The 13337-nt window shown below is 47.5% G+C and overlaps 1 protein-coding gene across 1 annotated transcript; it reads left to right on the forward strand.

Annotated features, from left to right (window-relative positions):
* Positions 1-200: 200 nt before the first annotated feature.
* LG1H7orf57 (linkage group 1 C7orf57 homolog) lies at positions 201-13118 on the forward strand. The gene is made up of 6 exons (XM_026785234.1): positions 201-746; positions 4213-4398; positions 5865-5973; positions 8291-8447; positions 11588-11685; positions 12857-13118. Exons 1-6 carry the CDS (start codon positions 692-694, stop codon positions 13116-13118), a joined length of 867 nt encoding a protein of 288 aa, XP_026641035.1. The 5' UTR covers positions 201-691.
* Positions 13119-13337: the final 219 nt, after the last annotated feature.

The following is a 13337-nucleotide window of genomic DNA, read 5'->3' on the forward strand; positions in this document are numbered from 1 at the left end:
CTGGCCCCGCCCTCATATCCCGCCCCATCTCGCAAGGTGGAGGCCAAGGGCGGTTGACAAGTAGTTCCTGCGCTCCTCTCCCATTAGCTCTGGGCACATGCGCCACACACTCTGGTTGGCTGCCCGGCCGTTGCCCTAGCGACGCGTGCTGCTGTGGTTCCGCAACTCTCTTGGAGTTTGGAGTCGGTCTGGGAGCCAGCCCTTCCGGCAGGAACTTCAACTGCAAATGGACTGTAAACCCTAGATCCTGAAAGCCCGGAGCCCCGTGGTGACTTCAAAGCCTGCTAAACTCTGCGGCCCGTGATGACCTATAGGACACTTGGTATACTCCTGCTGTCTACCTGGCGTGCACGTGCCCTTGCTGTTTATCCCGCTTAACGTGCCTGGTGCTGTCTACCCCTGCAGTGTACCTACCGAATGCACCCGAGCTGAATACTCTGTCGCATGTGTCCCTGCTGGGTGTTCAGCGTGGACGCGGCGCTGCGGTGTGCTCGCTGTGGATGTGCCAGCTCTTGGGCGTGAGGCGTCTGCAGGTGTGTCAGCTGGAGACGGGCGGAACCACGAGCGCGCTGACTTTGCCCCTGTAGCCTCTGCTCTCAGCGGGCGGGTCTGCAGAGCCCAGACACTCGGAGAATCCGGACTCAGCAGTTCCTTTCTCTCTCGGACGAGAACCGAGAACGTGCACCAGGCCATGAGGAACACGAGCAAGGAGGTGCAGAGCACCTCTCACCGCTATGCTCCCTGCGGTGAGTAAGGATGGGTGGGAGGGACGGGGTGATAAAGTAGGAAGCATAGGTGCCTCGACTTTTTCTGTTTCGGTGCTGGGGTTGAAACCAGGACCTTTCCATGCTAGGCAACAGTGCTACCTCCCTTTTTAGTGCCAAGTGCAGGCGCTCATCGAAAGTCATTTTGTAGCAAGTTAACCCTCCTAACTCTCACATCTGGACCCGAGCTGTTGACTGAGAAAGTTTCATTTTTGACAGCATCCACCAGGTATATTACTGACTTCCTAGCTTTCCTAATTTAGTCCCCAACCAAGACAAATGTCTCCCGCTTTCAGCATCTGGATCCCGGAAAGCTGAATTGATTGAAGGTTCTTAGGTTGTGTGAGTTAGTTTTGAAGCCCAATAGGGAAGGAAGACTTTTCCTGACACTGATATCGCTTTTCTCTTGTTTTCTCTGTGTCTAGAGAAGGGTTGGGGACAGAAGAGAGTAAAGAGGGCCTGGTGTTCATCTTGGGGGGGGGAACAGCTGGAGCCATCTCATCTGGAGAGAACGAGAGTGTGACCTTTCCCCAAGCTCTATATGTATGCTAGCCCACGTCCTTGTTGGTGACAGTCAACTGAGAACTGGGGTGGGCTGGAAGCAGTTCTTACCCCGTCACAGGCTTCTGTAACCTTCCTGCATCTTCTCCGTGTCCTAGGAAGTGTGAACCATGCTGTAGATACTCAAAGCCAGGTGTATTCGGCAAAGCCATTGTACACTATCACATGTAACTTATAGCACCCCACCAGAAATTATCACCCCATTTTAGAGAGCAGAGAAATAAGGCATTGCGAGTTGGAAGTAAGCTGCCCTTGGAATAAGTAGACCCGCCAAAATGGCTTTTTCTCTGAGACCATACAACCTAAAAAGAAAAGCCTGTACCCCTATGGGTATGTGCGTATATATCATGTTACCTGTAGTTTAGAGGCCAGAAATGGGGACAATTTATAGTTTGGCCCACTCTCTCTTATGACCTCTGTTTCCTTATTTGGAAAACAAGTAAAAAATAAGGGCACAGCATTAAATGGACAAACTGTAGAGAGAAAAGCAGTCAGCCAGTAGTTGATCTGGTGTCACACGGGTACAAACAATCTGTAGTGATAAAAGCTCAAAAGATACCTCTGTGTTCCCTTTGGCTCCTACATACGTGTGCTAGTGGTGGCGGTGGTTTGTCCTTACTGATGGGACCCAAGATCTCTGAGCTGCCCCTGTGTGCACGTTCACAAATGCCTTAGTCTGCTCAGCGCCTATCCAAAGCTCACAGTAATGAGATGGCAGAAAATACACTGTTCTCTGTGGATTAATTAGTAATCAACAGAGAGAGGGAAAGAGAGAGAGAGAGAGAGAGAGAGAGAGAGAGAGAGAGAGGGAGAGGGAGAGGGAGAGAGAGGAGAGAGAGAAGCAAGAACCAAATGGCTTTCCTCTAAAAGAAGAAACAAGGAGCCGAGCTGAATTCTGACTCTTAATTCTCTGGAATCCTATGTGCGAATCTTTGAAACTAGATCATGCTGACTCAGCTAGTAAGTATCCTTTACTCATTTAAAGCTTCTAGGTAAAATAGCCTTCTTTTTTAGACAGCAAGTCCAACTTTAGTTCTAAGAAAAAACTGGCAGTGCGCATTTAGCATCAGAGAACAGCGACTTCTTGCTTCTGTGTTTATTCTAGCTTATCCAGTGCTGTTTCCCTGTGCCCTGACTCTGAGAACAGCATGACTAATCAGCTACCCACCTACCTGTGAAAGGGGAGCGATCTCTTGTAGGCATTGGCTCACTAGCTCGTGCGTGGGGTCCATGAGTACAGAATCTGCAGGGCAAGCTGGAGAGCAGGGGAAGAGCTGAGGCTGCAGATCAAGTTCAAAGTCCTCTCCTTGATTTTTCTTAAGATGCCACTGAACGAAGGAGACTTGGTCTGTTGTAAGGATCGTCTGCTTTACTCTAAGTCCTCTGATGTAAGTGTAAGTGATAGTTCCCATCCTAAAAATACCTCCACGAAAGCAACAGGGGTAGTACCTGTACAAAGTCTGGATACTGTGGCTGAGTCAGACAGACACTGAAGTTTGCCGTCACACTGCCATAAAGGACCAGTCTCTGTCTTTGACTCTGAATGCCATGAGTCTGGCAAATGCCATGAAACACAGCCAGCATTCACGCCACAGAATTTTGTTTTTGTTGTTGTTGTTGTTTACTGTTCCCAAGTCTTTGTTTGCCATTTTTTCCATTGATGGGATGATATTTTTATTTACTTCTTTGTATTTTAGCGTCTGGTTGATTTCTGACGCAGACTTTCCTATGCCCTGTTTCCCCCCCATCTGTATGTGTGTAATATATGTGCGTATGTGTGTGATTATATATCAGCACTAGTATCTCCAGGACTTTGAGATTCTGCTAATCCATCTGTCCCTTGAGAGATGCTCATACTCTGGTACTGAATGTCTCCGGGAGTCTTATGGGTGTTTCCATGTCAACTTGGGGGATCGCCCCTGTAGGCTATCAGCTCAGGGTCTAGGGAGTGTCTTCATTTCACCAGGCCATGCTTAACTCCTCCCCTGTCTGCAGAGGCTTGCTGTCACCCTGGGGAGGAAGGAGGGGCAGGCTGCCCATACTCCTCTCCTTACTCCATATGAATTGTCCCATAGTTCCCTTTTTAGGATAGAAGGCACACAGTCTACACCCACCATTTCCCCTCGGTCTTTCCCCAGAAGACCTTTGAAGACTTAGGCTTGAGGAGGTTTTGTATAAAGGTGATTGCTCCAGCCTAGTGAATGGGACATAGGGTTGTCTGGCTCCTGAAGGGTGTAGGAGGCAGATATTGGCTTCCCACACCGCTGTTAGGCCACACCCTGGCCTACTTCCTACATACAGCTCTTGTAAAAGTGACAAACAAGTTTGATCAGATTGTTGTCTGTGACAGAATTAAAATATTAGTATTTTAATGTGTGAATCAACTATCAAATCCTGGCCCAGTATCTGGTTTATCCATAATGATTTAAATGATATAAATGATTTGGTATTTATTTAAGTCTGCATGTCTCCCAACATTACCAGGAATATGGCTAAACATTTTTTTCTGGGGTATGGAGGGCAAGAAGGGGAGAGGGAGGGAAGAAGACAGACATAGGGGTTTTGGCCAGCTTCTAGAATTAATGAAACAATGGAAAAGGCTTTGGGAGGAGAGCAGGGAGCAGGAAGGAGGTGATGTTCCTTCTATTTGCCTCAGTGACTGATGTGGTTGGGGGCTCTGGAAAATTAGTTGTCTTCTAGTTTGCTCTGGTGGTGTCCTGATTTGTCACACATGTTCCAGAGCCGGCAATTGTTTTTTTGTTTGTGTGTTCTGTGCCATGTACTGCCTGGCACATATGTGATATGCACACAGAAACACTGTCAGGCAGTAGAGGGCCTCCTGTCCCCCAATCCCATCTAACTACGTGCTGGTCTCTCTCCTGTCTAGACTGGTACTACCACCTACCTGTGAAGCGCTCTGAGAAGGCTGTGGGTGCCCCACCCGCATCCCAGATCCCGGGGCTCAGTGACTTGGGAGACACCCCAAATGGAAACATGCCCCGTGCTCGGAGATACTGGATAAAAGAAACAGACTCAGAGTATGTGAAACTGGCCAAGCAAGGTGGCAGACCTGGTAAGCCTTGTGAACTTAGTGACTCTGTGAGCCGAGACAAAGGTGTTTCTGAACTTGTGCACATGAACTACAACTGTGATAACTGTGTGCTTTGTTCAAGCCTTTAGAAACTTGGGCTCGTTGAGAACACTGGTATGTATAGTCTTCGACGGAAATCAACTTTGGTAGAAGCACACAAAAAAGACATATTGAGTTTAATTAAAAAATCACTGATCAGAGGTTAAGGGACAAACGTCCCAAGTAGGCTTCGGAGCACCCGGTACTCAGAGAGACTAAAGTTTTTCTATCTTCCCTCTGGCCACCCCTGTCCCTACACTGAATATCATAGGTGAAATGGAGACCAAGCCTATGCTTGAGAGTTCCAAACCTAGACCATACCACTTGACTGACTCAGCCACGAGCAGATGGTGCAGCATCAAGGCAACCTTTTCTTAGATCCACCTCATTGCTCTTGGTTCAAAGAGACTAGCAAAAATCAGATGGAGGTCATCAGTGACACAGTGACAGTCTTCCCTGCCCTGTGATTATGTGAGGACTAGCTTCTGTGTGCAGCAGCGAAGGCACAGAGGGGGAAGAGGCAAACCTGCCCACAACACGCCACTCAAACAAGGCGGAGATCTGTGGTGATTCTGATGACAATGGGGCACATGGGAGAGAAGGAAAAAGATACGGAGCAGGCAGGATATACATGGAGAGTCTGGGCTAGGAGCGTAGAGGAATTCCCACCATTCCTTCCATTTGTCTGTAAGTCTGAAAATCTTAACAGCAAGAAGTTTTTGAAGTTTAAAATGGAAAGTTAAAGATTTCTCACTGAGAGGTAAAGTCAGTACCCTTTCTGCTGCTACCATGGCTATGCTATGGGTATTGGGAATTATTTTACTGCTGGGATTACCTAACAAAACCAGTTCTTACCACTCACTGCCCTTGGATACCAGTGGACAGGAGGGAGAAGAAGGATGAGAGGAAGGAAGTCACTGGGGAAAGAGGAGCCAATTGAGAAGGGACCCGTGCTGCCTACCTCCCTGAGTAGCGACAAAGTTGATGCATCCATCTGGGACTTCCCATCTGGGAACATGGAGGGAGCAGACCCACAGTGAGGGACCATGCTGGTCAGATGGCTACAGGATGGAGAGGAGCATGGAGGTGGCTGAAGGCTGAGGAGCATTGTGCACAGCCCCTCGACATCTTGGAAGTGGAGAGATGAACCCCAGATGGGGTAGTGATGGCGACTGGCACAGATGCCAGCTCAGGACCAGGAGCTTTGTGCACACTCAAGAGGAGAGGGCATGAGAGGTGGAGGGTGCATGAGGGATGTCTGTCTGAGGACCAATCAGGACACTCAGCTCTCAGCCTGTGTAGAGGTCACCCTAGAGAAGATGTCCCAGCTCCCAGTGTGGAGTGTTGGTAATGCCACACGTCCTGTGGGCAGCAGGACCACATATAACGGTGTCCCTTTGCTCTTTCAGATTTGCTGAAGCACTTTGCCCCTGGGACCAGAAAGGGCTCCCCAGTAGCCTACTCCCTGCCAGACTGGTATATCCACCACAGCAAGCCTCCGACAGCCCATCAGCGACAGTAAGTATCTCTAAGTCTCCACATTTCTCTAAATATGCATAAAATATTGGTGCCAGAAAAATAGTTTAGCAGCTTGATAAGCCTGACGATCTGAGTTCAATTCCCCAGGACCCACACTGTAGAAGTCAAGAGCATTTTATCCTCTGATCTCCACATGCTCACCATGGCATGTGTGTGGCTAAATAAATAAAAACGTAATAAAAACAAGTTTGACGAATCTCAGTTTGAACTGGAACATTACAGCTATCTTATTGGCAGAAAGTGTGTGCCTTGGCCGCCATGAGTACTAGTGCATGTAATCACTAATGCTTGGAGAGATGTAGCCCAAGCTGCCAGGAAACCAGAGCCAAGGAGACACAGAGCCATGTCACCTCAGGGTGTGGTCCTTTTGGCTACTTACTAGCTAGTAGTTTTAGGTTTTTATACTTTGTCCCCTGGGCCCTAACCATGTTTGCCTATCACAGAGCTGCCTGCCCCAAAGCTTTCTTCTTCTCACTGCGGATGACAAGTCCTACATACAACTAGAAAGGTACACAGCTCTCAGTCTCAGAAAGATCATAGACGTGAAGAGCCATGGGCCCCTTTTAACCCTGTTACAATATCTAATGATTGTTACTTGTAGCTATGCAAACTTGACCCTTCAGATGCCTCTCTAGGTCTGAGAGGAAGCATAAAAACTGATTCTAGGATTTATTTTTCTGCTTTTTAGAGACTTGTCTTTTGTTTTATTTTATCTTTCTTTCTTTTTGTCTTCTTTTCTTTCTTTCTTTTCTTTTCTTTTTTTCTTTTTCTTTTTCTTTTTTTTTTTGACAGGGTTTCTCTGTAGCTTTGGAGCCTGTCCTGGAACTAACTCTTGTAGACCAGGCTGGCCTCGAACTCACAGAGATCCGCCTGCCTCTGCTTCCTGAGTGCTGGAATTAAAGGCCTGCGCCACCACCACCTGGCTTGTTTTATGTTTTTTTCCTGAAAGATTGGACCAGCACAGACATCTTTCCATGCTGCTGGGAAGTATGCTATGTCTCTTGACTGTCCCTGGGCACCCTGTGTGTGTGTGTGTGTGGGGGTGTTATTTTGTTTTGTTTTTTGTCTTCAGGATCCTGGCTCTTCCTGCTTTGTTTTTGTATTTTTATTAAAAGGTGTGATATTTTATATTTTAAATGGATCACAGGCTGTTTGGAACCTCAGAATTTGAGGCCCAGACTGACCTCAAACTCATGATCCTTCTGCCTCTGTCTTCCAAGTGCTGAAGAAATAAGTGGCCACCACTATCCTAGCTTTGTTTTTACTTTTAACACATAAAATTAAAAAACACATTATGCTTGTACATGCTTCTGGCAAGTGAATATTAAACTCCTACCATTTTTTAGAATGAATAGTTTGTACGCTAGACTTGTGGTACACAGACTTGTGGTACAAAACAGTTTTGTTTTGTTTGGTCCTGGCTGTCCTGGAAATCACTCTGTAGATCAGGCTAATCTCGAACTCAGAGATCTGCCTCTCTTTCTTTGCCTCCTGATTGCTGGGATTAAAAGAGTGTGCCACCACCACCTGCAGGTTTAATTCTAACAGTAGAGAGGCAGAATTTCTGTGAGGTCAAAGCTGAGATCAAGACGAGCCTGGTTTACATTCTGAGCTCCCAGCCAGTCAGGGATATAAAATGAAACCCTGTTTCTGTTGTTTGTTTTTGTTTCTTTAAGAGTTTGTGTTAAGTTCAGAAAAAAAAGGGGGAATCAGGTGGGGAGAGCAGGAACAGGTGAGGAAGGGCAGGTGACCCTGGAGCTGACACTTTCCAGTGGATTGTGTAGGAAGACCAGTTGGATGCTTCTGTACCCACATTAAAACTGGCCATCTCACGGAGCAGCAGGTGGTTATTAGCGTAGATGATGTTAAACGGCAAATGTTTTGTGGGCACTTATCTTGTTGAAGGGAACAAAGTAGTAAATGCTAGTCTCCAAGAAATAATTATAATTTATCTCTTTTATACGGTCATACTTTAGAATGCCACCCTGTGATTTCTTTTGTTGTTTTGAGGATCCTGGGGGCTGTTCGGGGAGGGGCCGATGTGTTTATTCAGTAGGAAGAGGAACAGGCCTACCTTTGTTTTCCAGGAAGATGGGGAAGTAGAGAGATGATGAACCAGAGGGTTGAGAAAAAGGGGTGTGGGGAAGAGTGGGGAGATAGGAAGGAAATGAAAAAGGAGAGAGAGGATAGAGGGAGGAAGAGAGGAAGGAAGAATAAAAAGAAAGAGGAGGGAGAGAGAGAGAGCATGAACTGGGGCCAGGTGCCAGGCTGTCCCTTGTCCTGTGTTTCCTTGCAGAGTCCCCGTGGTCTCCATGCCAGATTACATGGTGTATGAAGAATTCAACCCTGGTCAGGCCAATGGCAGCTATGAGTCCAGACGAGGCCCCTTTGACTTTGACATGAAAACCGTCTGGCAAAGAGAGGCCGAGGAACTTGAAGACGTGAAGAGAAAGGTAACCATGCTGGCGAGAGGGCGTTGCCTGCAGCTGCAACTCCGGGAATAATTAAGGGAGTTGCTTCTTAGCTGCCACCGCCTACTCAGGCCGCCTGCGGTCTTGGTCCAGCCCTCCCTCTGCGCTCTGAGTTCTGAGTTCTGAGCTCTGAGCTATGTCTCAACTTTGGAGCTTCTAAGAGGCAAGCAGCCACAGTTTCTTTCATTTTTTCCCCCCGTGTATATTGGCCTTAAAGGAAAGATTACTTTTTGTCCTCTGGTGTCTTACCAGTTATCTTGCGGAAAAACTGGCTTACCACTTCCTATCTGATATAAAGAGCAAGGATGTGTTTATATGTGTTCATTGTCCTGCTCCTGTATTTATTTAAGTCCAAATTACCCACAGTGCTCCTCGCTGATAAAGGAAGGGAAGAAGTATTTTCTTTTGCAGAGATAGATGCCCAGGCTATCGGTTGGGAAGTCATAACTGGCCCGCAAAGTGAAGCCTTTGCAGAGGACCCAACCTGTCTGAGCATCTAGGAATCCCAGAAGCAAGTCATGATCAGCAGACGGGTTGTGAGTTCTACACCTAGAACTCTTCCCAAAGCCCATGAGGGCATAGCCAGGGCCATGCCAAGCACTCTACATTGCCACTAGCACCCAGTTTGGAAATGAATTTTTGTACTCAAGACATCAAAATTCGTGAGTGAAGTGGTAGCATATACACTTAAGAGAGCAGTTGTGTTTTGAGGCTGAGAATGAGAGTGGCCTGGGCACCATTGTCATCTGAACAGCAAGGGGACCAGTGTGTCTTGGTCACATTAGGCCTAGCTTCTCAGTGTCTTCGGGGGGAAGGGGATACCCTCAGTTCATGTGGGGACTTGGTAGTTGAATATCAATATAGCACCAGTTGGCTGCCATGATTGGTCTTTGTTCTTCAAGCTGCCCCGGTGCCCAGTTGTGATTCAGGCTTTGGGTCACGACTGTAAGTCCTCCTAAAGGACTCTACTAAGGACCAGGCCTGTTTCCTGATGATGTATATGTCAGTGGCTGACTATATAGAACCTTGAGCAATACATGGAAGGCTTGGCTGTTAACCAGGGTTCCAGCGCGTAGCCTGAGAAAATGTACAAAGCAAACAGTGTTGCACCATTGTAAAACCTGACTTCATATAGTAATCACTCACGAAGGGTTCTCCTGACTGCAGAAATACCTGAAGCCAGACTGTCCTCCACCTTCTCAACCCTAAGGAAGGAGGAAGTTAGGATTGCAGACACCAACACTGACTGTACACTAACCGAAGGTGTTAGGCAACTCAGAAAGAGTCATATTGGGGGGGGGGTTCCTGAAGGTCCCGGGGAAGTGCCGCTCATCACCACTGGGCACAAAGCTCCCCTAAATGTCTATTCTGCAGAACTGGGGGACTTCTCTTCTCAAATCTTGTAAAAGCTCTGGGCACCGACAGGGTAAGGACTTCACTGTGAGAATCGTTTCAACACTTGACTATTGTCCTAGACTTTGGCAGGACACCCTACCCCATCTGTCACATTGCCACAGGTTCTCCTGCCTCGCAGAGACCTGCTTTCTCCGCCCTAGCAAAGAATGGGGCACCCAGCAAATCCTTGGCTCTTGCCCTGCCTGTCACTCAGCCTGCCGTAGCCTCTGACCTGTCCTTAGGACAGAGGTATCACCACTTCATCTGAAGCCATTTACACAGAGCCCAGTTAACTTGTCACTCAGTGCTGACCTTCTGACAGATGCATACCTCGTGTAAGCGCCACAGACACTGAGCTACAGAGCAGTCTGTCGCCTCTCAGATGTCTCAGCCTCTTGGTCACCAAACCCTCCTAATTTCCATCTCTAGCAGTCTCTGATCTCTTCCAAGTCTTGTGACTGTTAAATTTTTGTCAGCCTGACACAAGCTAAGGTTGTCCGAAAGAAACTTCAAGTAAGAAAATGTCTCCATCAGATTGGCCTGTAGGCAAGTCTGCGGAACATTTTCTTGATGACTGGATGACGTGGGAGGGCCCAGACTATGTTGGGAGGTGCCAGGCCTGGGAGGGTGGTCCTGGGTTATATAACAATGCAGGCTGAGAAAGCCATAGGGATCAGCAGAAGACAATTTTCCCCCACCGTCTCTGCTTTAGTTCCTGCCGCGAGTTCTTGTCCTGGTGTCCCTCCAAGGTGAAGTGTGACCTGAGAATCATAAAATAAAGTTGCTTTTGGTCATGGTGTTTGTCAGCAACAAACCCTAATTAAGATAAGTCTTAACACGTTCTCCCTTCTGTAAATGGCTGCTTCTCTGTCCTGTCCCATCCCACAGCAGTTTCTAAATACTCACTCAGAGGCTTAATATTAATTACAAACTGTTTGACATAGTTCAGGCTTATTACTAACTAGCTCTTACACTTAAATTAACCCATTTCTATTAATCTGTATATTGCCACATGGCCGTGGTACTACTAGGTCTTGCTTTTTGGGCGGCTGGCTCACATCTCTCTAGATTCTCTCTAAATTCCACCCTTCTTTCTGTGTTCAGTTTGACTTTCCTGCCTAGCTGTATTCTGCCTTGCTATAGGCCAAAGAGGCTTTATCATCAACCAATGAGCACAACATATATTCACAGCGTACGGAAGGGTTATCCCACAGCACCTTCTAGACTCTCAAAACAGTGTCATCAAGCTAGTGATTACAGTCCCTTTGGCCTGCCTCTGCCATGTGGTACCATGTGTCAGAACCCTTGACCTTTTTACTGTTGAGTAATCTTAGACCAGGTACCGCTTGTTTATTCATTCCTTTGTTGGTGGGTGTTTGTTTTGTTTCTAGTTCTTGGTGACTTTCACAAAGCTCACCATACTTACATTTCCATTTTATATGGGCCGGTGGATCCCTCCGTCCCGCCAGACCCCTCAGAATATCAATTATCCCCACCACTTATTGATTGTTCTCCTCCCGAGCAGGGGACCTCTTTCCTTAAACACAGCCGCTGTTTCTGAAGCACATTTTGTCCCCTCTAGAAGTCATCCTGTTGAAGTGGTGGTTATTTCATTTTATTTTGTTGTAACAGCCTGTGAGCATACTGAAAGTCTAGTATTCATATCTTTGCTGCTCTTGGAGTTCTTTCTTTGACCCTAACTCATAGATTTGGTTTTCTTCACACAGGTGAAACTGCCAGCTATTAATTCCAAAAATCCCAGCAAAGTGGGGACCCCAGTTAGCCACAAAGACTCTGAAGGGAGCAGGCTGTCATTACCTCCTATGTAAGTGTCCACCTTGTGAGAATGAGTGCTGTTTGGATGATTGGTTTCTGTCCTCCATCCAGGTGGCATCTGTGAGTTGATGGCACCCACTGCCCTGCCCAGCTCTCTCCAGAGACAGGTTTGCAGTGGTAGCGCCTGATCCCCACCCCCTACCCACAGAGCCCTACCCAGCCTGACCTGAGAACCTGGTAGTACTTTCACTCCTTTCTTAACACAGGTTTTTCCTTTATGGTCCCATGCCTGGTCTCCTGCAGCCTGTTTGCGGCATAGGTCGTGGTCTGTGGCCACTTGTCCCTGCTCAAGCACTTGGTCCTGAAACTTCCTGTCACCAAAGCCTGAGCATGGGGTGGGGGTGAGGGTTTCAACCTTGATTGCAGGCACTCTGATGCTGCATTCATCTGGGGATTCCCTTGGTATACTGACACCTGTGGGTCTTCCAGCTGAAGGGAGAAATCCTGGGGGTTCCTGTGTCACCTTATTTGCCAGAAGTCTAGTCAGGAGAAAACAGATGTCATGAATTGCTGAATGAGTCCTCAAAACAATCACATTCATGACATTGGGAAGGATGGGAAGGGACTCACCAGGAAAATCCTCAGCAAGGTGATTCATAAGTCCGAAACTTGTGGCTTGGGAGGTGACAAGAGTGTGCTTGTCACCCGCCTGACTGGAAGGCTCACACTACCGCCCTACCGCTCTTCAGCGTTAATTATGATAGGATCTGTGAGCTGCAGCAGGCGACAGATGACAGAGGCAGAGCCGTGTAGTGAGTGGACAACAGGAAGAGTTCTTAAGACAGGAGCGGCTATCCTAAGTAGCCCCATGTTAGCACAGGGGTGGGGTTCTAGGAGCTCCTTGTGTAATACCGGTGTTCTGACTAAATTTTAATTGGGTAAAAGAAGAAAAAGGGTTGGGAAACTCGGCTAAGCATGCTATCACTCATGTACAGGGATGTACTGGGACCATTTTTATGTTTGAAATGGGGAAAGAGACTGGTAGATGGGAGACACACAGACACAGAGACAGAAACAGAGAGGAGGAAAGGGGAGAGAGGGGGCAGAGCTCAGCAGCAGCGTTCCTTCACAAGTTAAGTTTTCTGAACACTGCTTCTATATTTCCCTTTTAAATTTATCTCGGCACTCAAGTGTAACATTTCCACGTGTCTCTCTTTAAGGCCCGGTCACAAGAGCAGCTCTCCAACCAACTTTTCCAAACTCATCAGCAACGGCTACAAGGACGAGTGGTTACAGCAGCAGAGAGACGAGTCTGACAAGAGAAGCCTGAAGACATCCAGGGCATCCTTGTCCACTCGGTCCACAAAGGACTCTGAAAGTACCGAGGACACAGAGACGCCCCATAATCCAGAGCCCCCTGGAGATTCCGAGAAATCTGCAGGTGAGGGTCACCATGATGCGCGTGGAAACGTGTACCTTTGAGGGCAGCAGGTGATTTGTCTTATCTCCTCATGTATCTCCTAGGGAGATATGCAGATTAAAGCCATGCCCAAACTCCAAGAAGGCTTAGAACCTGGGGCAGGCATGTGGGTTGTGTGTACTTAGACTTCTTTCTTTTCATTTAGGTGGGAGAACAAAAAGCTATGACTTATGGTGCCTCATGTTTTTACTATAGTTATCAAAAAACCTTGATACTCCATT

This window comes from Microtus ochrogaster, linkage group LG1, assembly GCF_000317375.1.
Source record: "Microtus ochrogaster isolate Prairie Vole_2 linkage group LG1, MicOch1.0, whole genome shotgun sequence".
In the NCBI taxonomy this organism is placed as follows: Eukaryota; Metazoa; Chordata; class Mammalia; order Rodentia; family Cricetidae; genus Microtus; species Microtus ochrogaster.